The sequence below is a fragment of the Netta rufina genome (assembly GCF_964035555.1).
Source record: "Netta rufina genome assembly, chromosome: Z".
NCBI lineage: Eukaryota > Metazoa > Chordata > Aves > Anseriformes > Anatidae > Netta > Netta rufina.
Window position 1 is genome coordinate 78443892 of NC_140126.1, and position 25840 is coordinate 78469731.

The 25840-nt window shown below is 44.1% G+C and overlaps 1 protein-coding gene across 8 annotated transcripts in view; it reads right to left on the reverse strand.

Moving 5' to 3' along the window:
- Nucleotides 1-4656: 4656 nt before the first annotated feature.
- The window catches only part of PAX5 (paired box 5), a gene marked incomplete at both ends in the record, with an annotated part of 137886 nt that continues 116702 nt past the window's right edge, over nucleotides 4657-25840 (reverse strand). For 5 of the 8 annotated variants that reach the window (XM_084304934.1, XM_084304931.1, XM_084304929.1 and 2 more), the window contains 2 exons: nucleotides 4657-4733; nucleotides 13405-13491. In XM_084304934.1, coding sequence (XP_084161060.1) covers nucleotides 4657-4733; nucleotides 13405-13491 — 164 coding nt within the window. The remainder of the gene's footprint in view (nucleotides 4734-13404; nucleotides 13492-25840) is intronic. The other 3 variants (XM_084304933.1, XM_084304932.1, XM_084304928.1) reach the window with 1 other exon arrangement.

Below are 25840 nucleotides of genomic sequence, written 5' to 3' on the forward strand. Positions count from 1 at the left end.
AGTGAACCCATCGTCTCTCTGCTCTCCACAACACACAGCCATTGTACCCTGCATCAGCGAGAGAATTCAGCCGCAGAAGGACAGTGGAAGGATCACAAATGCCCCATCAGTTTTCTGTTCAATTTCACTTTTCTTCCAAAAAACACTTTTCAGTTAGTCTCTTTCCTCTCTTTTTTCTTTTTTTTCTCCTGGTGCTGCTTCTTCCTTTGCTATCTCCTTCACAAAGGCTTACAACACCTGGGCTCTGCTTCTGGAGCCTGCAGTCCCAGCACAAATCAAAGCTTTACTTTGACATCTCTGCATCTCTGAATAAACTTACTCTCTGGCCTTCTGATTTAATAGATATCAAAGTCTTCAGTCTAAGGATCTGGTCCTGAGACATGCTTAGCTCTGCAGTCGGTGGGAGCCATCTTACAATAATGCCTCTCTAGCTGAAACTTTGCACATCGATGCTAAGCTAATTCAATGCCCACAACATTTTGTGTTTTCCTTATGGTCACACTCTTATAGTATTTGATTAAAAGTTTCCTCAACAAGTCAGTTCATGTAACACTAGCTCATGGACTCTGTTGATTTAGTTTTACATCAGCATTTTCTCTCTCTCCATCTCTCAGACTTTATTTCTAGACCTGTCTGTATGGGAAATGTACTTGATAAATTTATTGCTGGAGCACACACTACTGAAAAAAAATCTCTATCTAGCTGCATTAAACAACTCAGTGGTGAAACTGCCTAAAGACGCTTTATGGGGCTGATCTCTGCAAGAGGCTGGTACTGATACATGGTGCTACAGGGCATTCTGCCTGAGTGAAACATAAACAGGGCCTAACATGCCCATAGCCCCAGTGCTTTTGGATGGGTGTCAATGACCCCCAAAACTGTTCTGGAAAGCCTGAAACAGCCTCAGCAGATTAATATCAGCATTCACCGTGTTTTCTTCCCTTTTTGCAACACCAAATGCTCACTTGCTTACAGGTTCCACTTCACTCAGCAGCCTCCACTGCAGCCAGCACATTAAAAAAAGAGCCTACACACTGAGAGTTTTGTAACAGTCTCTTCAGCCAGTCTTTTTACAGAGCATACGTCTGCTAGAGATGACATACATCCCCAGCAGTGCTTGGGTCATTTGTGCTGCAAACAGCACAGGTGCACACACCTCTGCCTTGGGTTTGAGCGTTGTTGATCTGCTCCCCATTGACCCAAGCTGAGCCCCGTGAAGCAGTGCTACATCACAGGAAGGTCTAGCAGTCTGTGGCGCTGAATGAAACCCAAACATCCCTGGGGGACTGGTAGGGTGAGTGAGGGGATGCAGTGCACCAGTGAGACGGGCAGCATTCCTCCAGTCTTGCCAGGGTCACAAAGGAAAAGAGCTGCAGAAGGCAACTTTCCGTCATCCTCGGAAGACCATTTTCTGCTAGTCATGAGTGTGAAAGACATTCTCCAAGGAATAAGATTTCCAATGATGAAGACTATGGACAGAAAGTCAAGACCTCCTGAAGAAAGGAGTTTGTAAATATCAGGCATAATATTCCTAGAAACAGAAAATACTGACAAGAAGTGTCTTTTCTAGAAGTACAGTATGCATACTTATTGGGCTAAATCCTATTTGTCTTTCTTGCAGAGAAACAATCCTAGCAGACAGAGGTGGGCCACATTTGCCAGGGAGCCTCAGCAATGTTTTGGGAAGGTGGGCCAGACACAGATCTCAGCTGTGTGTGTGCAAGGGTGGGTGTAGTTTCACCTCTGCAGCTGCAACCAGGGGCACACAGGCGGGGAGGGGACATGTACATGGCCTGTGAACCTGCACCGTGTGTGCCCTTCACCCCCACGCTGGCTCGCTGGATAGAGCCCACCAGCATGCACTGCAGAATGACTCTGGACAAGGGCCAATCCTTAGGGGATCTTGATGAAAGCATTAAGGCAAACCAGGTCTGAGCCTAAGCATCTAGGTCATTTCATCCACGGGCATGCATATATCCTTAGGATGAAATATACCTACTGTGCCTCTTGTAAGTCCCTACCCTAACTAAAAGAGTCTCTGTCCTGAGCATAGTAACACCTGCTGAAGTCTCATGTTTAGTCTTCTGAATGTTAAAATGAGTTTAAGTCATACAAGCCATGCCACTAGTGAGAAGAAAAAAAAAAAAATGCTCTTCCCTCACGTGAAAGACATAAACAGTAGCTTTAAGACTAGCTTAATCACTGACCAGGTGGTGTCTGTAGCTCTTATATCTCATCCCCACCTCTGTTCTGGAACCATAACCCACACCTTCATGTCATGCTGTCAAATGTTCACTTCTTTTCTCTTCAGCTATTGTCAGATAGCCTTTTCACTTCCCAAGATTACAGGAAAGGCAGGTGCATTCAGTATGTGCCCCTGCACACAATGTGCACACCTCAGTCAAGAACAAGTGTGAAGACTCCCACACAAGCACTATCCAAGAACAGAAACTCCCTTTGCAGCTTTACCACCAGGGTGCAAAACACAGCATGTCATGATGGCTTAGAAAGGGTGACACAAAGCAAATCTTCAGAAGGTTTCTATATAGATGATTTGCCCATGCTTTTATTTTTCTTGAAGATGTGTGTGTATGTGTGTGTGTGTGTGTGTATCAGCTATTAACTGTTGAAAAATAAAAAGGAGGTTTTTTTGTATGGGAAAGTTTTTCACATGCTCACAGAACTTAATTCTGGATTAGATGGAAACATTTAAGCCAATGGGACCAATGGTACCATTCATGGCTTTTGAGGATCTGAACACATCTCACCTGGAAACTTGAATGTGGTGGCTGCATTTTTGTAGCATGAGAACACATAAAACATGCCACCAAAACTGGGAGAGCACACAGAGATTCTTTCTGAATGGATCAGTGGCCATTAAGGTCAAGATACCAGACGTGCAGCAGAAGAGATGAGGTGCAGCGTAGGGGGGAGGAAGTAAGGAAAGGGAGAAATATTAACTCAGTAGTTGCCATTTCAAAGAAATACTTGTAAAACTAGAAGCAAATGTTTTTACTTGATTGTATATGGGACTGTATTTCAGGTTCAACACCAACAACCCCTTTTCAACTTTGGGAAACACACAGGCACACACCAGCAAGATCCCTTCGCAGTGCCTGTGCGGATCCGTGTAAATAAGCATGGAGCTCCTCTGGGAGCTTCACACTGCCAGAGGCTACAGTCAAATCTTCATCTCAGCAGGGCCAGGGAGTTTTCCCACTGCTTTCAGAAGGGGCTGGGCACATACGTTCTACCAATACATGACTAAAGTTAGCTGCACCTGGGACTGGTGCAGGGGGACAGTGCAGGAAGAAATCAGCATTTTTCTCAGTTCCCTGGGAACGGCAGTGATCGGAGTTGTTGCTTACCAGATCAACTGTAAGCTGCTTTCTTCATTAGCCCCAGGAAACAGTGAACATTGAACAAAATGTCACCATTAGTGCTCCCACTTTGAGCAGGAGGGGGAGAAACACAGAATTAACAGGGCAAAATTCTCCATGACACCAGTCTGGACTGCAGTGGCTTGAATTTGAAATTGCTCTCCTCCATGTTATTAGAATGACTTGAGAGATGCCTTCACTCAAATGTACAGACCCCCCAAAATGAGTGCCCCCCTCACCAGTTAGCTTCAGGGCGCACATGTGGCTACCCTTGTGCACAATATACCCTGTTACGCATGTACATTTCACAAAAATTATTTTACCCCTTCCTCTCAAAGTGTTCATAATTGGATTTTAGCATACAACCTATTGAGATGTACAAAAGGTGTCAACTATGATTCCTTCTTGGATGCTGTTTAACTTGAAACCAGATAATTTGTTTCAGTGCTCGTTATGATGACAAATGATTTAAATGAATTTTAAGCAATAAACTGTCACAAAATTGCCCATGTCTTTCTGTTGCCCATGGGTTTGATACCAGCATATAGCATGATCATACACCACTGTCAGAAAGGATGCTGTACACAGAAGTAATATCAGCCTGAAATACAGCCACAATGAGTGTTAACCTGGTTCAAAGTTGCTTAAAGCTTACTGAATTCTTTGAATCAGTGCACCAGTTTCAAAACACATTTTCAGATGTATTTTGAGTTCATATTTGTACAATGTTGCTGCTTATGCTAAGTCACTCATAGTAATACAAACAAGCAAATATTTACAGTGCTGCTTGTGTAAAATTGAGCAGACTGATCTTTCTTTGCAACAAAAATTAAAAATAAAATAAAATAAAATAAAAATTGCGTTGAGTCTCACAGCCTGTTTCAGTGTGCAGTAAGAGGAAGCCACCCCAAGCAGGGAGGCTCAAGCCTCTTCCTTATCCCCAGATACAGCCGTGGCACCCACAGGCAATTAAAGCAGTAGCCAGCCGGCTGCAAAAGACATGAAACTACTGCATTTTTATGACCACATAAAGTGTCAGGAGAACCATATCCTCCTGTTTCTTCATTTTGTTTGAGACCCAGATAACACCTCCAGAATTAAGAAAACAACAATATTAAGTTCACCAAGTCTAAAGAGTAAAATTTCAATTAGCTTGTTCCTACTAGATACTTTCTCCTTCCCTTGCAGGGTGACTTGCATGGTTGTGGCAAGGTGACTCAATGCAGTTGTCCCAGGCAGTATATTTTTGTAAGTGTTTGGGCTCCGGGCTCCAGGGTCAGTGGCGGTCATAGGCAGCAGCCGCTGCAGGTGGGGCGGCTCCACGGGCTGCAGCGCTGTAGTAGTATGGAGAGCCTGGAAGAGAAGAGACCACTGTGAAGAAGACAAACGTGGAATGGTGCCAGCTTGCACCGTGCCAGCACAGACAGCAGATAGCTCTCCAGCTTGAGTTCAGACTCAGAGGAGTAAAGGCCAGGTGATTAAAATAAAATTCACAGTCACAAATTCTGCATGAGAACATTGCTGGAGCTGCTTTGCATTTCTGCTGGCTAGCAGAACCAGATATCTGGTTCCCTTACTCCACCTAAAACATTAATTTCATTTACATTGCAAAAAGTGGATTACTTGTTAGAGTAGAAGGTTGAACTGTTCCAGCTACTAAAACATTACAGGACTCTGACTTCTCTGGTGTTGTTGTTTGTTTTTTTTTTGTGTGTGTGTGTTTATTTTTCTGTCCTTTTAGAAGAATGCAGAGTTTGAACCCAAAGTATTCAACATATTTTACTGGACTCAAAAATATTTTCCCTGTTTCTCAAGATACTTCTTTCAAGGAATAAACCCCTGGCTTTTGCTTAGCTCTGGCAATGATGTTGAAGATACAGAACGAACAGTGAAATTTGTGCTACTGGATCTGCTTCTGTGATGGCCACACTACATTGGCCTCCGTCTGGCCAGAGAAAGCCCTTTGTCATCTAACAAATTTGCTGAAGGGAGAAATTGTCTCAGAAAATATCACTTAGTAGTGAAATTGAATTCAGTGAAAGTGAGTTTGAACTCAGAAATTATGTTACAACTACCTACAGTGAATAACATCTTATCTGAAGAAGTATCAAGTGCTCTATATGACAGCTTCTGAAACAGGCACTTCACTCACAAGCTGATCAAATAAAGATACATTTTATTTTTTTCATTCAGTACATGTATTACACATCTGAGTGAACTATGCAGATTGATAAGTGCTGATACACTCATCTAGCATGACAAGGCCTGAAAAATATTGATGATGACTTTTCTGCCCTGCAGTGCTAAGCAGTAGGCTGGGTGATCACTGAATCTGGATTGACTGCTGAAATAAGGAAGAGTGTTAGACTTCACTTGTATCTAGACATACACAAATTTGTCTAGACAATACAAAGTATTAAATCAGTTCCATGTACACTGGAGAGGAAACCAGCTCTGATGTGGTGTAAGAAGAGTAAAACAAAAAATATTTCCTAGTGCTGTCAGTTCAGTCTCCAAGTCACCAGCAGAGTTTCACATTCAGGAAATGTAAGGCAGGCCACAGTGTGGAAGAAACCCCGTGGAAGGATTCACACCTGGACTCTTGTGTCCAAAACCCCCCAGAAAGGCTTGGACGAGCAATAAAAAGCCAACACAGGGATCTGCTCTGGAGCAGGATGGGCTGTAGTATCAGGTTCAAAGAGCACCCTACCCCATCCAGAAAGCTGTGAGTTGATCCCGAACAACCCGCCTGTGCTCTGCCTGGGACATGAGCAACAGCCTCACAGGCATCGCAAGGAGGCTCTCCACGCCCAGGCATGTGGCTTTTCACAGTCATAGTAACTTCTGCAGCTTCAGCAACGTGGAGGAGCTGACACTTCCAGGAGATGGTGACAACACTAGTCCTCAGGTGGGTGTGTGGACAATTCAGCAAAGCAACAGTGGAAGTGATGTCGAAGATGCATCTTCTGTCCTTTGCTTCCCATCACAGATTCACAAATTCTGCTCTGGCAGGTCCACAGGCTGCCAAAGACCTTATATAGGCCCAGCGTGCCACTGCTCCATCCATACCACCTCCACAGCCACAACACATCATTTGCATTTGAGATTAACACCCTCCATGTGAGATAACATCTGAGCAGTGGGCATGGAGGACCATGGGGCCACCAGAGGTTGTGGAGGTAGTACGAAGGAGAATTCAACTGCACACCTTGAGTCTTTGTCTTGCTTCCTCTCCTCTGCACGCTCTGCCAAGAAGCCTCTGCACTGGGGCAATGGAGTATTTTTTGGCTTCCCCTCCTCTTCCATAGCCTCCGTCTGAAGTCAGGCGTGCTTTTGGCTTTGCTGTCTACCTCAAAAAGGCATGACTCGTTCAAAAGCCCAAGAACAGAGCTAGAATCACATCACCTCTTCTAAGAGGAAGCCCGTGGACCTTTAGTGTTAACTATCAGCTCAGGATGGTGCTATAATTGCAACACACAGGGCTTTCTTCACTTTCTGCCCAACATGACCTGTCTGAGGTGCTCAGGCTCCAAAACTCAGCTCTTTCCTCTTTGCAGCTCTGGTATGGAATGAGAAAGGCCAGCAAAATAAGTGCTGCTTCCCAGGAAGAGTAAGACAGCCCTACCAGCTTAAACACTTCCCAAAACACTGCTATTGCTGGATCCAACAGGATTCCACTAACATGCAAGCTCACCTGTTTCTTCTGCTTTCCTCCTGAGCACATTGTCAGGAAGTTAGCTCAGGCTTTATCACCAGCCTGATGCTGCCAATTTCCAAGCTGGTACAAGCCAATACATCAAAAAAATGGAGCTCAGCTAATATGTACCATTGCATAGCACATCCTCAGCACAGCCATGAAAAAGAAACTTCTTTCTCATGATCAGAGTCCTACCAAAGCACATGATACTTTTCTGTTGCAACCCCGATGGATCAGAAACTACAGGATTTGGGCATGGGAGCATGGCTTCTGCAACAGTCAGTGCTGCAGCAGCAGAGTTTGTACACAGGGGCCTGCCACATCTGTGAGGAGCATTGTCCTCAGTGCTTCAACCATCCAACATATCATGCAAACCTGCTGCAAAGGGATGAGTTTAAAGAAGGTAAACCAAGTTTCAGGGCTGTGGCTTCAGTTGTCCAGAAGGGTAGTCACATGTTAACCATGCATCAGAGGAATTCAATACTCTGAACTTGGCCAGTGAAGTAACTGGCCAAGGTAAACATTTGCAAAGATATTTGCAGAACTTGTAGGTAGGCACTCATCACATCTAGATTTGTTAACTAAATTTAAGTATTTTAAGCAGTAACCAAGAGAGGCAAGGGCAGATCACTTCAGAGAGTACACATTCTATTTACATTTATGTAAGTGTTGTGCTGACAGCCTTGCATTACCTGCAAGGGCACCACAACTGCTGTCCATGCCTGGACTCTTGTCTTCTAGGTAACTGACACTAGAGTAACAAATCCCAGCCTTGGGAATTGTATTTCACAGAGGATAATATTGGACAACTTCACGAGAACAGTAAATGCCATTCTCGCAGCCATCCAAGATTGCTGTACACATCCCAGCAAAATGGAAGCCTCTGGGTAAATGATGCCGTTTTGATAGAGCAAACTAAGCTCATAGGATCGCTGACTCATAGAACATCCCGAGTTGGAAGGGACACATAAGGATCATCAAGTCCAACTCCTGGCACCACACAGGTCTACCCAAAAACTCAGACCATATGACTAAGAGCACAGTCCAAATGCTCCTTAAACTCCAGCAGGCTTGGTGCAGTGATCACTTCTCTGGGTAGCCTGTTCCAGTGAAGAAGCCTCTTGGTGAAGAGCCTCTTCCTGATGTACAGCCTGAATGTCCTCTGTCGCAGCTTGACACCGTTCCCTTGGGTCCTATCACTGGTCACACAGAGCGGTGCCTTCCTCTCCACTCCCCTTCAAAAGGAGGCTGTAGGTCGTGATGAAGGCCCCCCTCAGCCTCCTCTTTTCCAGGCTGAACAGGTCCAGTGCCCTCAGCCACTCCTCGTACATCTTTCCCTCTAGGCCCTTCAGCGTCTTCGTCGCCCTTTGCAGCTCAATGCTGCAAACTCAGCCATTCACCAAACTTTGAAACTTGCCTGCTGTCTAACTGATTTGGGGGGAGGGATGTTCAAAATGACAACAGGAGAAAGGACACCTTTACCCTGTCAAGCAATACAGCAAAAGTGGCACAAAAGAGATCAGGCGACTGAGATGTCCACTCTGTCCTAAAGCAAAGACAGCTTAGGCATGTTTCTGTTCCCCAATAGTTCCATCTGAGTTGTCTCTGCTGCTACAGCATCTCAGCGTAAAAAAACCTGCTAGGCTCTTGGAGACCCAGGTGAAACTGCTGTGTTCACAGAGCAAGGGCACCAGGAGGACTGGAGCAAAGGATGGCAGCAATATGTCTTTGATGCTTTCCAGAGGCCTTACACTTCTTCTGGGTTTCATTTCTCCAGTTTACATTTCAGCAGTGAAATAAAAAGCTTGTATTTAAAGTGAAAAATGAAAACATCACAAAGCAATCACTCTTTCTCCCTGTCACCATACTACCATCCAGAATAGACTTGTCCATCCTTTTGTCATTTTTCCTTTCTAATTCATATTATCATCAATTTATTTCTTGACACAGTCATTTCTGGTGCCTACTTGTTCTCTAATCCTTTCACAGGAACCCACAGAAGAACCGAACATAATCCTAATTGACCAGCTTTAAGCCCTCCCCTCACAGGAGGCTGTGCCAGCACCATGACTTTGTAGGCAACCCCGAGAGGAAGCCCTCCCAGACAAGGCGCATGAACCACATCCATGCAGGAGAAGGAGCAGCACATCAAGCAAAACCTGCCGTGAGCAGCATCAAGTCGAAAGCAATGAGAGAGAACGGTAAAGAAGTTATTGCAACAAGCCAGCATGAAATTGAATCGTTTTTCTTCATTAGACTGCCTTCCTGTTATCCACTTTTAGCGTGTGCTTGTTGAGCAGACTCTACACCGGCATGCCTGCCAGGCCTTGCAGACAGTGACGGACTGAGCCCTCAGTGCACGCATGCTTGCTTCCCGGCATGTTTGTGTGCACGCCTTTGTGCACATCCCTGTATTATAGCAGCTTCAGGTCATTAACAGCACGGTGGAGAAAAAAAAAAAACAAACAAGACACCTTTTTCTCCACCTCTTCCTATTGCTTCCATGAGGACACCTGGCTACAGCCACTGAGATGGATGCGACACCAGCAGCCAGCTCTTGCATTATCCATCCTCCCTGCACAGCCTGATAGAAACCCAGGGATTGCCATCATTGCTGCTGCAGTCAGGGATGGACGAGTCGTGTCAAGACATGCTGCAAATGCTTGCTGTGTCCATGCTGAAGAGCTAGGTATTGGTACTACTGGGGTTGATGGCAGGACAGAAGGGTGGGAAGAGGCCACAAAGCTGCAGCAGTGAAGGGATTTCTTCTTTTGCCCCTGCTTCTCTTGACCACTCTGGGGGACTGTAGATTGGTTCTCTCCCCCTCCACAAGAGCTAAAGACCACAGTGTTTCAGATTGCCCCAGAAAGAAAGGTGCGTGGTCACCCTCTTGTATCAGTTCATGTGCTAGCTGGAGCAGATGTGGGTGGGCTGCCTGGTGCTCCTTTTGCAGCAAGCACAGAGCAGGCATGGAACCAACAGCAAGCAGCTGGTTCTCTGGTGGGCCATACAGCTGCTCTGTACCTCATGCAAGCCTCCCCAGAGCACAGTCCTACCTCACAGTGGAGAAACTGTCTCACTCCTCTCACTGCTGCTCCACATTCACACAAGACCAGGGACTAATGACCCAAGTCTTTATGCTATTCTTAACATTCTTTATTCATATTCTCCTTATTCCTCCCCCCAAACCGTTTTTCAACCCCAGTATCCTTTCTTGCTGGCACTTGCAAATCACTGCATCTCTCTTTTAAATTCCTCTTTCACAGATTTGAGCCTGGTGTGATTGCTGCAGTGCAATTCTTCCTTGCCAGAACAGGGAATTAATTGAACATAGGTGCTGTTAAGTGCTTAGAGTATTACAATTTCATCTTGGTGAAGGGAGAGGGACTTAGTAAAACAAACTGTGTCAGTCCATGTACCAGTCCTGATTAATTTTGTCAAGGTTTCTGCTTTGAGGCTGATACTGCCAGAGCTTGCTCTCAGGAGAGAATTAGTAAATGTACTCACGTATACTGAGAAGAGTGGAAGCATCCTGGATATAGCTTAAATTAACCTCCTCTCTACTGCAGGTGCTCAGATTTGTAACACAGAGCCTTCTGAGTGTGCAAGGAGACTTGGAGCAGGCATTTAAGGCTCTGCAACAGATTCTTACTTGCCCTGAATTACCACTGAGTTTAGTGGGCATCTTGGCACATGAATGGAGTGCCAGATTAGGCTCCCAAGGACAACAGAACAGTATGGATAACTGGGCTCTCTGGATGATACAGGAGACCTACAGACAATGGCCAACCATGGACATTCTTAGGTTGTATGGCTGCATCTGGACGTTGCAGTGTCTCTTGAAGCACCTGCTCACCGGCCTTGCCATCCAGCACAATGTTGGCACAGACAAGAGCTGCATGCTCCAGTTAGGTCCAGTAGACTCCCAGTAAATGCATTTTCAAACTTAACACCATTTTGCTTTTGGTGCTCTTCTGACACAAAAAAAAAAAAAAAAAAAAAAAAAAAAAAAAAAAAAAAAGGAATCTCAAAGGTTCAGCTCAGTCAAGACCTCACTGCTACAGTTCTTAGTTCTTACACTGTGACCATAGACAGATACTACCTGAGCACCACAGAGAGCTACAAATTATGTCAGATCTTAACCGGCTCAGCAACACCTACACTGATGACAGAAGCAAAGTGGAGCAGGTATTTTAAACCATCACTGGCCAGACAAGGGAATTCCTCCTCCAAAGGAAACTCCAGCACTTCTGGTTTTGTGATCATGCTAAAGGAGCAGTAAGTTCTTCCTGAGGACTTGCTGCAGAACAAATATTCCCATTTATTTTTCTTTCCAATGTATCAAAAGCTTTCAGTCTCATCATTCCCATTCAGTGTGCCACAGTGCATTCATAACATGATATAGCAGTGATTGATAGTGTACTTACTGAAACACACAATTTTGAAAATATCAAAATGAAATGCTTCATATAGGATAAAAACAAGGAATCTAAAAGTATAGATTTAACAACTCTTGATAACAAAAAATTATTATTGTATTTACGCTGTGCAACATTTCAGGTTCAATAAATCTGTAGTTTCCGAAGGAAAATGGTAGCATTCAAATCTTTTTGCCCTTGCCCCCTTTAAACACATGTTCACAGCATGCTACTGAATAAATACTGTATAAACGCTCACTGGTTTGAGATGTGAGCCTTACAGTCCATTCACTTTAAGGTGAGGAGTACACACTCATTTCAGCTGTGGTCCCCCCACATATTCAAAGAAGAGAAAGAATTTGCCCCCAGAAGTTTATCATCCAAAAAGAAAACAAGGAAAAAGAAGCAAATCCTCTCCTGCACTTGCAGGTAATTTGCAGGCACAAGTCTGCAACCCAGGAGCCTTGCCAAAAGCCACTCTTGTTATGTAGAAAGGAGGACTTTGAGTTGGGTTTTCACTTATTCTGAAAATCCTGCTGGTTTATTCACAGGTTTGCAGGAAAATTAAAAAAAAAAAAAGAAGCCATGCACATGCAAGACCTGGCTTCCAAGGCCTCCCTTCAGCAGTAGGTTAAAGCATCTCATTTGCTTCCAAAGGAGTTGCAAAACCAGGAACTAGGAAATAACTGCATGCACTCTTCTACTGGCTAAAGCGGCTTCCTTCATGCAGCCAAACCAAAGTCTTGCAGGCACTCCTGGCTGTGGCCATGGTAACTACGGGTTTAAGCACAGGGTCTCCCCTGGCTTTGTACAGCTATGCCCATCTATATTAGCTGAAGATCTGTTCTCTGATTTATGATGGAAGCACTAACAAACCCTTAAATGTGGCACAGCAAATAGCAGTAGTATACCAGCACCATGGCATGAGAGGCAGAGGCTGTCTATTGCTCCCGAAGGATTTGTTTAAGGACAAGAACTATGATGAATACAGCCTGGGTGGCTCAATTACATGGGGACTCAATTACTTAAAACAAAGAAACTGGATGAAAAAAAAAAAAAAAAAAGACAAAAATTCAAAATTATTTCTCCGCTGGAGGTCACATATAACAGCCCTGTCATCCATAAATCTGGAAATCTCTAAGGCATGCTATTCCTGTGTTGAGAGATGACAATTAATTGGTATTTTACTTACCTCATCCATGCAAATTATGCAGGGAAAAATTCTAATTACTGCATGCTACATGTGTACAAGGTCAAAGTGGGCCAGCTTTTGACAGTGGTGTAAAATGGATTATGTTTATGCTTCACATGAGGGCCATGATCCTGCATGAGCCACAGGGCTCCTACCCCCCACCATTTATGAAAGCCCATGCAGACGTCAGTGAGATTGCACTGGCACGACAGTCCCTTGCAGAAGAAAAGCTGGATTTGGTGAAAGAACAATTGAAGAGCATGCACAACATGAGGGCTGGGAGAAAGGGAAAGGGCTCGAGGCAGCAAGAAAATAACATTGCAGAGAGTGCTGGGGCTCACATCTGACTGTAACAGACACAGCAACTTCTTGAAGCAGGTGTCCCAATAAAACACCACTAGTTTTGTACAAATAGGATTCCTTGCCCTCCAGAAATGGGCATCCAGTCTTCCAACAATGCCTTGTGTTTGTCAAATGATTTTATGGAGCAGAAACAGGAAGACAAGAGGTTTTGGCATGGGGCTTCCTGCTGGCAAGAGCAACTAAGAGCATTATCATGCCCCAACAAAGATCTGCAGCCACTCACCAGGGAAGAGCACTGGGATGTAGGACCGCACCAGGACATGCATTCTGCGCCCCTGGTGGTGGATAATTGCCTCCAGCTTATGAATGAGCCACAGCTAGCAACGCACCCTGAAGGGAGGGGCAGTAACTTACCAAGGAGTCCAGGATTGGGAAACCTCCAGGAATCATTGTACGTTGAATATTGTGGATGGCTGTATGGGCTCCCAGAAAACTCACTCCCTAAATAAAAGGAAAACAGAAGAAAAAGAAAAAAAAAGACAAAAGGAAAGATCATTTGATTTAAGACTGCAGTTGTTCATGTGGGAAAGGAACTATTCAGTATGTGCTATACTCTAGTGAAGACTCTCATAAAAGCACTGATGATCACTCTCTTTGAAGAAGGGCAATCTGGATGGCCAAATTATTAAATGAATGGGAACAGTCATCTTTTATGTGTTCTTCTTGCACTGTAGATCATGCCTGATGAGGTGGTGGGATTTTCTCACACCGCCTGTACTGCAGGAGCAAGACAGCTTGGAGGAATGGAGAAGAGTCTGGGATACATCTAAGGGGCTGGCCATTGCCACTGTGGTCCTACAGCAGGACAAGAAATGCAATCCTGGGACAGAGCTGGTCAACTAGGCTCTCTACTGGGAGGAGAAGACAAATCAGCTAATCTTCTAGGTATTGAATATCATTCCAGGCTCTCCAGAAGAACATGGTTTTAGTCCCAGGCTTCCATAGATCATTTTAACCAAAGGAGAGGGATGCTGGCATTGGTTTCAGGTGGCTTTGAAACCTTCTGGACCAATGCACAGTAAATACTCAAAGAGTTACTGTTATTTATCTTCTTGTGAGCTCCTGCTTTCCCCATCTGTTTGTTCCCTGCATGTATTCTTCTGTTTCATACCTCAGCTGCAAGCTCATCAGGGCAGTGCTCATCATGTAGCTCTGACCCTGGGCAGGGCACCCAGCTACAGCACCACAAAAATACAAATACTGCCATTGTTTTGTTAGGGCATGTTACACAAATGACAGTTTCTCCTGCTCTCTTTCTATCTTTCTTCCTTCTTTCTTGCTCCCTCTCAAGTACACAAATACATACAAAACAGCACAGCAGGAGAAATTTTCCTTTGCTAAGTGGTGGAGAAGGCTGCCAGGCCGAAGAAGGAAGATGCTGTCTGTAGCCTTCAGCTGTTCTGGTCCTTGGCTATGGCACGGCTTCCACATCGCACTCGGGGACTGCCTTTAACCAGCCAAGCAGCAGAGCCACACCACCAACACCTGGCAGCAACATCCCACCAACCTGCTGGCATAAGTGGCAAACCTGCACAGGGATCACAGCTTCACCCTGCACTGAAGCAGTTAAGCCCAGAACAAACCAGTTCTGATTTATTTTATTTTATTTTATTTTATTTTATTTTATTTTATTTTATTTTATTTTATTTTATTTTATTTTATTTTATTTTATTTTATTTTATTTTATTTTATTTTATTTTATTTTATTTATGAGCCTTATGCATCATTGTTTCTCCCTACCTCTATTTACAGATGTGTAGAGTACTAACTACAGACAGGTCATCTGACATCTCCATGGGTAGACCTGCACCTTGCTTGGAGCAGCAGACACTGGCTTTGCAGGCCAGGAAGACAGGACAGACAGACCATGCCTCTGGCCCAGTATTTTTCTTTTCTTTACATGTGCCTCCTCCAGCTGTTACACACTGGTTGGCCAAGGCACGTTTGCAGGAGCACAAGCAGAAAATAAAGATTTGTACAGCTGCAGGTGGGAACATTAAATGCCCATTCTGTTAAGTGCCAATTGTGTTTTGACTACATTTCTACAGAAGTTCAGAACAGCTTTTCATTACTACTTCTAAGAAACAGTATTCATTCTAGCAGCCATGGAAAATAGGATTGAAAAATCCTATTGGAAAAGGATTTGTTTCCAAATCCTTCTATGTGGTGCAACACATTTACATGTATTTACATATCCTCCCTAGTCCTTGTCCTTCTGGATCATAGACAACTTTAGTACCCGACCACTACCTCCATTCAGTACTCACCCTTGTTGGCTAAAAAACAAGGCACAGAGAAAGCAGCACAGACAGAAGCAGGAACCATCTGAGGTCCCAGATGCACTGGCAAAGATGTCCCCACTGCCTTCCCTGCCTTCTGCTAGCTAGAAAGTAGAAAGCAAGCTTATTCCTGCGGGACACAAGTACTGCTGCAGCCACTTTTATTCAGGAAAAGCCAGGGGGGAAAAAAAAAAAAAAAAAAAAAAAAAAAACCACTCTGGTCACTTCTTGTGACTCTCTGCTGCACCTGAGACTGTCTTCTCAGTCAGGTGTTTTCTCTGCTTTTCTCGCATTCCACCAGGTCTCTGACTCGGCTCTGTCCGAGTGGTGTTTGCTGAAGCCTACAAAGCCTATGGGTGGCAAACTGGTTGTTATCTTAACGGCTGAATAATATCATCTTTTCCAGCCCTTGAAGGCTCAAGCCCAATTTCTCCTTCCAAGTGTGTGCCGCACAAAGACCCCTTCATCCTGTGAATACTTTTTCCTGTGGACACATTGGCTTCCCCAGGGGTTTCATTTTTTTTTAATTTTCAGAGGTTTGACAGAGGTTCAGTTGCACGGGAGCATGACTATTAAAATAATAAAATATTCACTTGAAGCTTCCCAACGTTTTTCAGGCTGGACATAGCACAAGACCAGGGCAGGTGTGCATGGCCCACCATGCCGCTGCTGCCTGGCTGACACAACTTGCACACGTGTCTCTGCACCGTCCTTCCTGGGAGCTGCACAGTGTACGGACAGAGGAGCACAATGGACAGGACAGCCTCTGCTCCCAGCTGCAGACCCTTTGCGCAAGAAGCAGTCCTGGGTGTGGAGAAGAGTCTGCCCAGCTGCTTTGTGTGCAGGCTGAACAAATGTCACACCAAGCCATTGTGCCCTTGCATGACCCGAGCCCATCAGGAGACGGGACAACACATCCCTCTGTGAGTCCTGGGCATTTTCACCTGGAACATCATGCTCCCTCACACACTTACACTGTGCACACTGCTAAGTAGGCAGCTGTGCTTTCTAAACATTCAGCAGCGCTGCAGCTTGACTATGGGCTGACATTTCATTGTCTCATCCTCTCTTGCTTTGCTCTCCTCCCCCCAAAATCTCCACTACCCTCTTCCCTTCACACAAACACACACACATATCTTGGACCCTCTCTGGGGGATGCTCTGGTGCCTGTCAGGCTGAGGCTTCCAATTCTCTGTTTTTTATGCCTCAGTGGTCAGGGTGTCAAGCTCCTGCAGTACAGACCAGCCAGGAGCTCGAAGAGTCACTGAACACCATCAGTTCAGTGACAGTATTGCTTGCTTCTTAACATACTCTGCATATCCATCAGCCTTGCAAAAAGAGATTGGGGGAGGAGGTAAGGGGGACAGAAAGGGAAAGGAAAACGAGAGAAAAGGAATAAGGATGGGAGGGGAAAGAGGAGAAGTGGGGGAGAAAGTCTCAAGCCCTGCGGCTATCATCACAATGTGTGGGCAGACAAATGGTACAGCCACAGTGAAACTAAACTAGATGAATGAATGCTGCATGAATGCCTCATGAGTTTCACCAGATATTCCAAGGCCCATCAGATATACTTCTTGACAGCACTGCTTAGTGGCCAGCCCCACTCAAAAAGTACAACAGAGCAGCTACCTTGGGATACACACACACATAGAGCAGGGGTGGCAATCTGTTCCTTCATGTTGGACAGCACCACCCCATCCCTGCTGACCCAAACCCAGGCTGTTACGATAGTACTGCTGCTATAGCCAAAAAGGCTGCACTAGAGGTAGAGGTCTCATTTTGAAAGGTTTAAGAGGGAAGAGTGATTCACAGAAACTGTGCTACGACACAGCAGCAAACCTGAAGAGAAGAACTCCATCCAGAGATGGTAGGACAGAGACATAGTCACCCTCACCGTGGGTTGAGCCCCAGGAGCAACTGCAGAGCTTGGTGGTGGTGGTGAAGCCTGCTTTGTCCTCTCTGCCCTGTTTCCACTGGGGATTAACAACTCAGTTTTACCTGTCAGTTTGGTTTTAAGGTAAAGGCTCCACTAAGTTTCCAAAGTGATGCACAGGACTAAAAACCTGTATTTAAAAATCACAAAAAAATAAAATAAAAAATACACAAAGAGAAGATTTCATGGTGTGTTTAAAAATACCAAGGCTTAAGAAAACTGCCTGTACAGGGGACCAGAGAGGCTGCATGTACCTCTCTGTACACAAGGTACTGGACTTAGCCCAACTCACAAAACTTATCTAAACTTTAGGTGTTTGGACTGAGCTCTTTGTCAGGTCCTTTCTGTACTCAGCAGAGAAATGGGGTACCCCAGAAATCAGTCAGCCCACTAAATTCATACCTGAAAGAGGTGGGGGTGGCTGATATCTCCCCCTGTTATATCAAACGTGGTACATGTTACCTGCTCTAACTCAGTGAGGCTGTGGCATGTGCTGGCTGGTCTTGATGCAGGTGCACAGCATGCACCCAGGGTCAGCTCCCAGGACAGCTCCTGGGAGCTCCTCCTGAAATCAGGTGCCCTACTGCTCTTAGGAGCTCAAGGGAAGATTGAGGGTGCTGCAAACCTTCCTTGCCCACTGAAAGGCAGAAGAATGGGCAGAACAGCAGAAGGAAAAGCAGATGTTGTTGGCTGGCCCTAGGAGAGCAACATGCATGTGCACTAAGAAGGAGTTCACAGATATCTCTGCACAAGCTTAGGGGATGTCTCCCCCTGCAAGAGGTTGCATTAACCATGTTTCCGAGGCTGGCTGTGCAACTCAGCCAGCTCCAGCCTTCAGACAGGTGCAGAAGCTCCAGTTCTCACCAGCTTCACAGAGATACAGTGGGTACTATATGCTTAAACCTTGCTCAAGTCAAGATGGGAAGATTTGCAGTCAATCTCAGCTAGCTTTGGGTCTTGGTAGGTGAGAGGGGAATGCAAATTATTTTCCATCCTTTGTGTTTGTTTGTTTTTCAATGGGATGCTGTAACCATAGAGGAGTGTAAGTTAGAAGGGATCTGTGGGGGTTATCTGCTCCAAACCTGCCCTCAAAGGAGAGAGAGCTTCGAATCCAGCCAATTCATCTAGCCAAGTTTTGGAAATCTCCCAGGATGGAGATTCACAGCTTCACTGGGCCACTGGGCCACAAAGTCTGGCCACTATCACTGTGCAGCATGGAGAAGATCTGGCTCACTGCTGTCTCACTAGATAGCACAGCTGTAGTGAATTTGTCCCTTAATATTTTATTCTTAAGATCGTGTAACATTTAACAGTAGAAACTAGCAACCTAATCAAATATGAAGAATTTTTGTGACCCAGCTGCTGGTATCCTTTCACTGAAATACAAAGTTTTACAAATACTTAACAAACAAGTTTGTTTTAACATTTCCAAGCTCATCACAGAGCTGTGATTCCCAAGGAAAACAAGCCTCGGAGTCACACAAGATCCTGAGAATCAGAAGCTCTGGAGCCAGTGAAGTGCTAACTAGAGCTGGCAAGGTGAAGGTGGACGTGTTTGAACACTCCTTTCACTCCATTTTCTCAGTTCAGATAGTAAGTTTTGTGCACATGTTTGGAACAGGAAGAATCCATCAAGACCATGGAGACAAATGTTTATATCAGTGTTATGGTTTCAGGATACCACCTACAGACCTGATCCAGGCTTGACTTCCTCTGTAATCAATTGTTTCATGCAGAAATCAGTGAAAAAATTCAGGCAATTGAGTAAGAATTGGCCTGTCTGCTATGTTTGCAGCCCGGCTGTAACTAAGTGAACCACTGAATTACAGAATCGGACTCTTCACAATATTTTTTTCTCAACACTTCTCCTTCCTGGTCAGTCAGTCACTCACCAGCTCAGGGATCTTTGTATAATCTGCCTCAGATGCATCTTTCAGCAATGAGCGTGTTTCTCTCCCTTTTTAATCAGCATGTGGACACTTCCTGATGAGTATCAACTGGAGCCACTGTGAGTTATTACAACCCCCCTTCAGCTGTCCCTGGTCTCTTCTCACCAGATTGTCCAAGCCTCTATTTTTAATTCCAGTCCAAAACTGCTGCATCCTTTTGACATCCAAGCTACTGGTTTAGGACAGTGTCTTATACAGCCCTTCTATTTGGTAGACTAATAAAACAAGCCAGGGGAAAGTTTTCAATAAACACAGCTTCATGAGGGACACGAATGGGATGTTGTGGGACACAAAACAGAATTCTGACCAAGAACAACAACACTCTGCTCATTCTTTGTTGTGGTCCAGGGTAAATTCAAAACTGAGCTACTGTACCTGCCTAGAAATTGGACGTCTGTAGATTAACTGTTCTCCCATTCCACCCTGACCTTCAGGCAAGGGCTGCAAGTGTCTTTATTTTTTTCACATGGCAAAGAAACATAATGTAACTTAAAAAAAAAAATAATCTTGAGTTTTATTTGTTTTCTGTCTTTTTTTTTTTTTTTTACAGAAGTAATCACATGGATCATAAATTTCTTTGGTGAACTCCAATAACAATCATTATCCTAGTAACTAAGATATGCTTGACTGCATGGCGAGCAGGGTTAAATACTGCCCTTAGGAACAAGAATACACCAAAGGAGCCTGTTATTACCTATGAACATTATGAAATAGATGCTTTCATAATGCAACTTTAAAATCTATTACAAAAAGTGATATGTACAATAGGGCCACATGTGATATGCACTTGATGTTTAAAATATTAACCAAAGGACAGAATATGGTGCTAGCTAACACCATCTGAGGGATCAGCTTCAGCCTGGTCTAGAATCTAGTTCACACTGGGAAGCATGTGAAATAAAGTCAGACTGACAAACAAGTGCAAGACACTTTAGAAAATAATGGAAAAGATCTGGGCTCTACAGAGCTCTGTTTTGCCCTCAGGGAAGCACATCAGCTTTCCTGCAACAAGTTCTCAAGGTGGATCAGGGTAAGAGAGTAACAGGTTTGCAGCCCTGTCTGGAAACATGCAGCCTCCATTACTTACAAAACTCACTGCCCTAGAAGCTCTGTCCACATGCAGGGAAGCTAGGAAGCACTTTTCAGGTAAAACTTGCGTAGTTTCTAATCATATTTATGCAAATTTCTAACAATTTGACAAACTCCTTCCATCAACAATTAGCCCTATGTGCTTTTCCTTTTCATTCAGATATTTTCCAAACCAATCTCTTCTTTTTCTTTTAAATTCAGAGTGATTCCGAGTTTTCAAATCGAGTTCAATAATATTTTAAAAGTCAAAAAATCTCACAGAAAAAAAAAAAAATATATATATATGGCTTTGAATCAAAAATCTTTTCATTTGATCCAAAGTAATTTTTATTGCTGCTCTTTGTTTTGCTTTGTAACCTTGAAATTCCTTTAAATATTAACATTCATTAGCAAACAAAAGAATCAGTGATTTATACTGCTGTGATCTGTAAATATCAGATGTATTTAATCAGGGTGTGTAGAAAACAATGGCTGACCACCAGTAAATGGACCACCAGTAAATCTGCTCTCTCACGTTTACCTTGTCCATAGAAGCTCCACAAATGGAGGACAATGATAACTTTACCTTCTGCTTTGCAGATGATTGGCCACTAATCTAACTGCTTGAGTACACACACAAACAGAAAATGAAATAAAATAAGGGAACAAGTAACAAAACACAACTAAAACAAAATGTATTTCAGATGCAGTGTTCACCCTGGAAAGAAAACAAGTGGGCAAATGCACTAATAATGCCAAAAGTCTGTCGTTTTCTATCCAATTTATCTCAGTGAAAATACCCAAGTTAATAAACAGCCAAAAATCCCAGGACAAGCAAACAGAATTTGAAAGGCAATCATTGAAGGACAGGCTTGGAAAATTTTCTTCAGACTGGATTGTTAGAAAATACATCTAGAAGAATTGCTAGTCCCACATATAATGGCAGTAACTGTGTTCCAGTGAGAGATGTCTGAAAGGAAAACAGCAGCTTCAGTTTGTCATATGTTTGTTTTAGGTTTTAATGCAGACCTCATGCTCTGCTTGTATAAGACAACAAACCAGCATGCCCATTCCTGATCTCGGTGTGGGTAAACCTGACTTAGTTGGCCCAGCAAACATATTTCTGCAGACTTTGACATACCCGTTCATTCATTTTGCCAGTCTTCTTTAAACACAGCTCCATTACTCTGAAAAGATTTACACTAGCACTGAAGCAGAGCCTGGCAGGGTAAGGCAGTCACAGGCACACTCTACATCTCTTTATCTGTGGGCGGCAGGGCTTAGAGCTGTATCGCACCATCCACCAGCTGCATTTCACTCTCCCACTTTTGCAGGGAGAGTGAGGGCAACAGGGCAGCGGACATGGACCAGGGTCAATGCTCACTGCAAAGGTGGAGTGCTCATCAGGTTGCCAATTCGGAGATAAGAAATTTGTCACATCTTAGAGATGCCTTCCCCTACATGTCTAGTAAACCATGTATATTTCTCTCTCTGCAGTTTCAGGAAAACCAAGGAGGCAGCAATCCCGCTGCCTAGGAGTGTGTTTAGGTAAATGCCTTTCCTAGGTATTAGGAAAAACATCTTTACCAAGAGGGTAGTTTGATGTTGGAACAGGTTTCCTTGTGAGGTGGTCTATGTCCCGTGCCTGTTAGTGTCCAAGAGGCATTTGGATAATGCTCTGAATGACATGTTTTAACTTTGGCCAGCCCCAAGGCAGCCTGAAAGATGGACTCAACGATCTTTGTATGTTCCTTCCAACTGGAACTATTATTTTCTTTTCTTTTCATTTCTTTTCCTTTCTTTTCTTTTCTTTTCTTTTCTTTTCTTTTCTTTTCTTTTCTTTTCTTTTCTTTTCTTTTCTTTTCTTTTCTTTTCTTTTCTTTTCTGTTCTGTTCTGTTCTATGAAATGAAATGAAATGAAATGAAATGAATTAAATGATGGACGTGGAAAAATCCAGCTTCAGGCAGGGACACAGGTTTTGCTCAGTTCACAGACTGACTGTCACACAATAACTCACACAGCAGGGAAACTGGGGAGCCTGCAGCCAGGAAAGGGAACAGGCAAGTGCCTGGGACATCAGAAACCACTTATCAGAGTTTCTGTCACCCCCCTGTCTGCCTCGCTTTCCCATGCCAGAGCCCCAAAACCAAGGCTTCTGCCTGCAGCCAAGGCTCTGGTCATGATGAGCCACAGCTGTGGCTGGAGGTGGCTTATCCCAGTCAAAGCCATAGCCACTTGTCTGACCTCAGAGCATGCAGCTAGGAGGTCAGCCAGGGAGCCTGCCAACAGAGATGCCTCGCTAGGTATGCAGGGCTGAACTGAATAAAAGATGCTTTTTGCTAGGTTCATTTTCAGACTACTTCTCCAGTCCGTATTCTTATGTGTGATGTGGCACTGTGTGCACTCCTGAAGGCACTGACGAAGCAGAAGCACACAAGAAGAAAAATAGCACATGTACCGACAGGCACTGACAGATTATGTGCAGATGTCCATGCACAGAGATGTGAAAACACTTTGCACATTTAGGCTTTTCTTGGCCACATCTCAGGTTAAAGAAACCCATCCAGAGACACTTAACAGATCACAGGTAAATCCACTATAAGTATACATGGGATCAATAGACCACCTATTATCACCTTTGAGTCCTTCCACCAGTACACTTTTACTCACCAAAAGTGCATTCTGCTCATACCTGTAATGCCTCATATTCGTTGGTTAATATTTCTATTAACAGTATATGTATAACCATTGCCCAAATTTTCACAAGTGATTTCAAAATCTCTGTGTGCATTGGGTAATTTTTTCCACACTTCAGCCAAAAAGCTGTTTATTGCAGTTGTGGCTGGAAGGCACATAGTCATATTCAATAGCATCTCTCCAAAGTTCCCTGTCCCACAAAGACTGCCAATTAACTTCAAATAAAGGATGTATATAATTTTATTATCCTACAGATTGCACACTATTGTCCCCTTCCTTTATCTTTATATTAACAAGAACCTGGTCAAAGATGTACAATTTTATTTGTAACAGTCCTGAGTGGGCTGTCATATTTAAAAAATCAAACATGCAGATTTTTGTAACACTACCTCATTTCCAAGATGCTACAAGGCACAGAAATCCCATCAATGACTAATGAGTTGTGGGTTAAGGTGGACGTACCTTGCTGTGAAGTCACTGTACTATTCTCGACCCGTGCTGCCTGCCATAAAATTTTAATGCTGCCTCTGACATATTTATGAAATACCTCACCTAGTCTTTGCAGGATGACAAAAAGATTTACATCTGCAATTACTGCAAGCACATAGGTTTTAGCTATGCACTTTAAACTTTTGTACACAAAGATATTTAACTTTAATACAACAAAGGTAGGTGGTGCCACAGAGCAACCATATTGGAACTGCATTAAGAGAGAATTATCTCCCTCTACAAAGAGGACAACCGTCCAACTCATCTGCACAGAACATGGCATTGCAATTAATGATGAGGAGGAAGTTGCCCCTTCCCTTCCTTGGCTGCCCTCTACAGAGATGCCTGCCCTTTCTAACCAGACATCAGTACGTGACCTTTTGGTATTCCAGCTGGACTCAGGAATGAAAAGCTGAACTGCCAGAACATCCAAGTAAATCAAGACATGCTCATGAGGATGTGGGGCTAAAAATGAAGTTCCCCTCTGTGATACTCATCTTGTGCAGCTTGGCAGATTGTTCCAACCACGTGGTACCACTACGTGTGCCATGCAGGCTGCTTACTACCTTGCTGCTTGCAGCTCTCTTGAACTCTGGTCAATGAGGCCTCCGTCTTCCTGATGCTCCATTTTAGGATCATTCAAGAAGGACAATTGGCATTGAGTGCCTTATTTCCAGTCAGGATGTCATACACACTCTCTGCGCTTGCATCCAGGCCTTTAAAGATCTTAGCATTTCCAGCCTTTGAGTGCACTGCAGCATGCATGATTTCATTTTCTCTGTTGCAAACTGAACAGCTGGTAGCACAGGCTGGATGAGAAGGGAAATTTCCATCTCACAAAACACCTTAAAATATGTTTGCAGCCCAAACTGTTAGAAAAAAAAGGTCAAGAAAATATATAAATATATATATATATAAATATATATAAATTCTTCAAACTGTGTAATCGAAACGTTGCTTTTGGGTCAGTTGAAAATAGTCCACTCCATGCTTTTTTTTTTTCAGATCTTTGCCTTTCTTTATATGTAATTTCAGCCTTTGGAATGGTAGCATAGTATGTTGTTACTTCCAGGAATTACACAAGTAATTTAACTAACAGCAGAAGTAGTTATAAGGTTATGAGGCATAACAATATATCCATAATGTGGAAATTAGAGTTCAAATGTCTGGAAATTAAGGATTTGGGTATCTTGATTGGTTTGGGTACTTTGTTGTTGACAGTGAAGCAGTCTTCATTAATCTGAAAATACCGATGTGAAAAAGGGTAGAAAAGTGTCTTCGCAGCTCATGGAGCAGCTGCCCACACCAGCATGCTCACAGCCATCCCACTGGTGCCCTTGGTGACCATCTAGAACACGCTGAGGCAGGCCACTGCTCACTTGGGAGCAGGTCAGGAGCTCTGGCAACACCAGATTACAGAGTCCTGTCCTTTCTGCCAAGGTGGCAGCACCTTTGAAAGATGGAAAAGTTGAGATATCTTCTAAGCCCCCTGTGTGGATGAACACTTCTGGCTGAGCCCCTCAAAATCCTTGCATCTCATCCTTCCATCCAGAAAGACTGGCTTTTCAGATGGAATTCAGGCATCGGCCATCCCTGGACTAGGGCTTTAAAATGTCAGCAGGGCAGGCTTTTCCTCCCTGGTTCTTTCTGTCATAACGGGGAGCTCACACAAGCTCTGAAATTCAGAGACGTGGCTACAGCAGGGATGTCAGTTTTTCCTTCTGACACCAAACACAATGCAAATTAATGTTTGAGTGACAAAAGACAGGTAATTTCTCACTTGATTTTCATAGCACTGCTTTGGTTTTACACCACATCCACGTTATAGCAGTTATTTTAATGCAGGAAAAAAACATGTCAGCCAAACACAGGTCAGTCTGTGGAAGCGCAGCAGCTTGTGCCTTCACAGGATCACCAAACACACATTTTGCAATCAAAGCCACTTCAGGGTGATATCTGCAGCCCACTTATTCTGGCCTGATCCAACTGAGACAGCAACAAATTGCGCTGAGCATAAGGACACACAATTAGGAAGTGAGGACTGGTGGGAGCCTCATTCCCCACCTAGCAGGGGTAGCCTGATGCTTGAGGACACTGTGGCCTGGTGTGTGCAGGCCATGTGCATCCTGAACCCCCAGGCCTGACTTCCAAGGAAAGAGGCTTCTTGCTAAGTGCTGGCACTCCTGTTCCTCACTTCAGGAAGCACACAAGATTGAATATTAAGCAGTCCTTTGCTGAACTGGCACCTTTGCTCCAAAAAAAGGTTCATATGAGGAAGAGAAGACAGGGCAGCATCTTCACACCAGGCCCAGAGAACAGCTGTTGACAAAGCAAGTGGTTCTTCTCCTACCTGTATGTCACTAATCACATCACT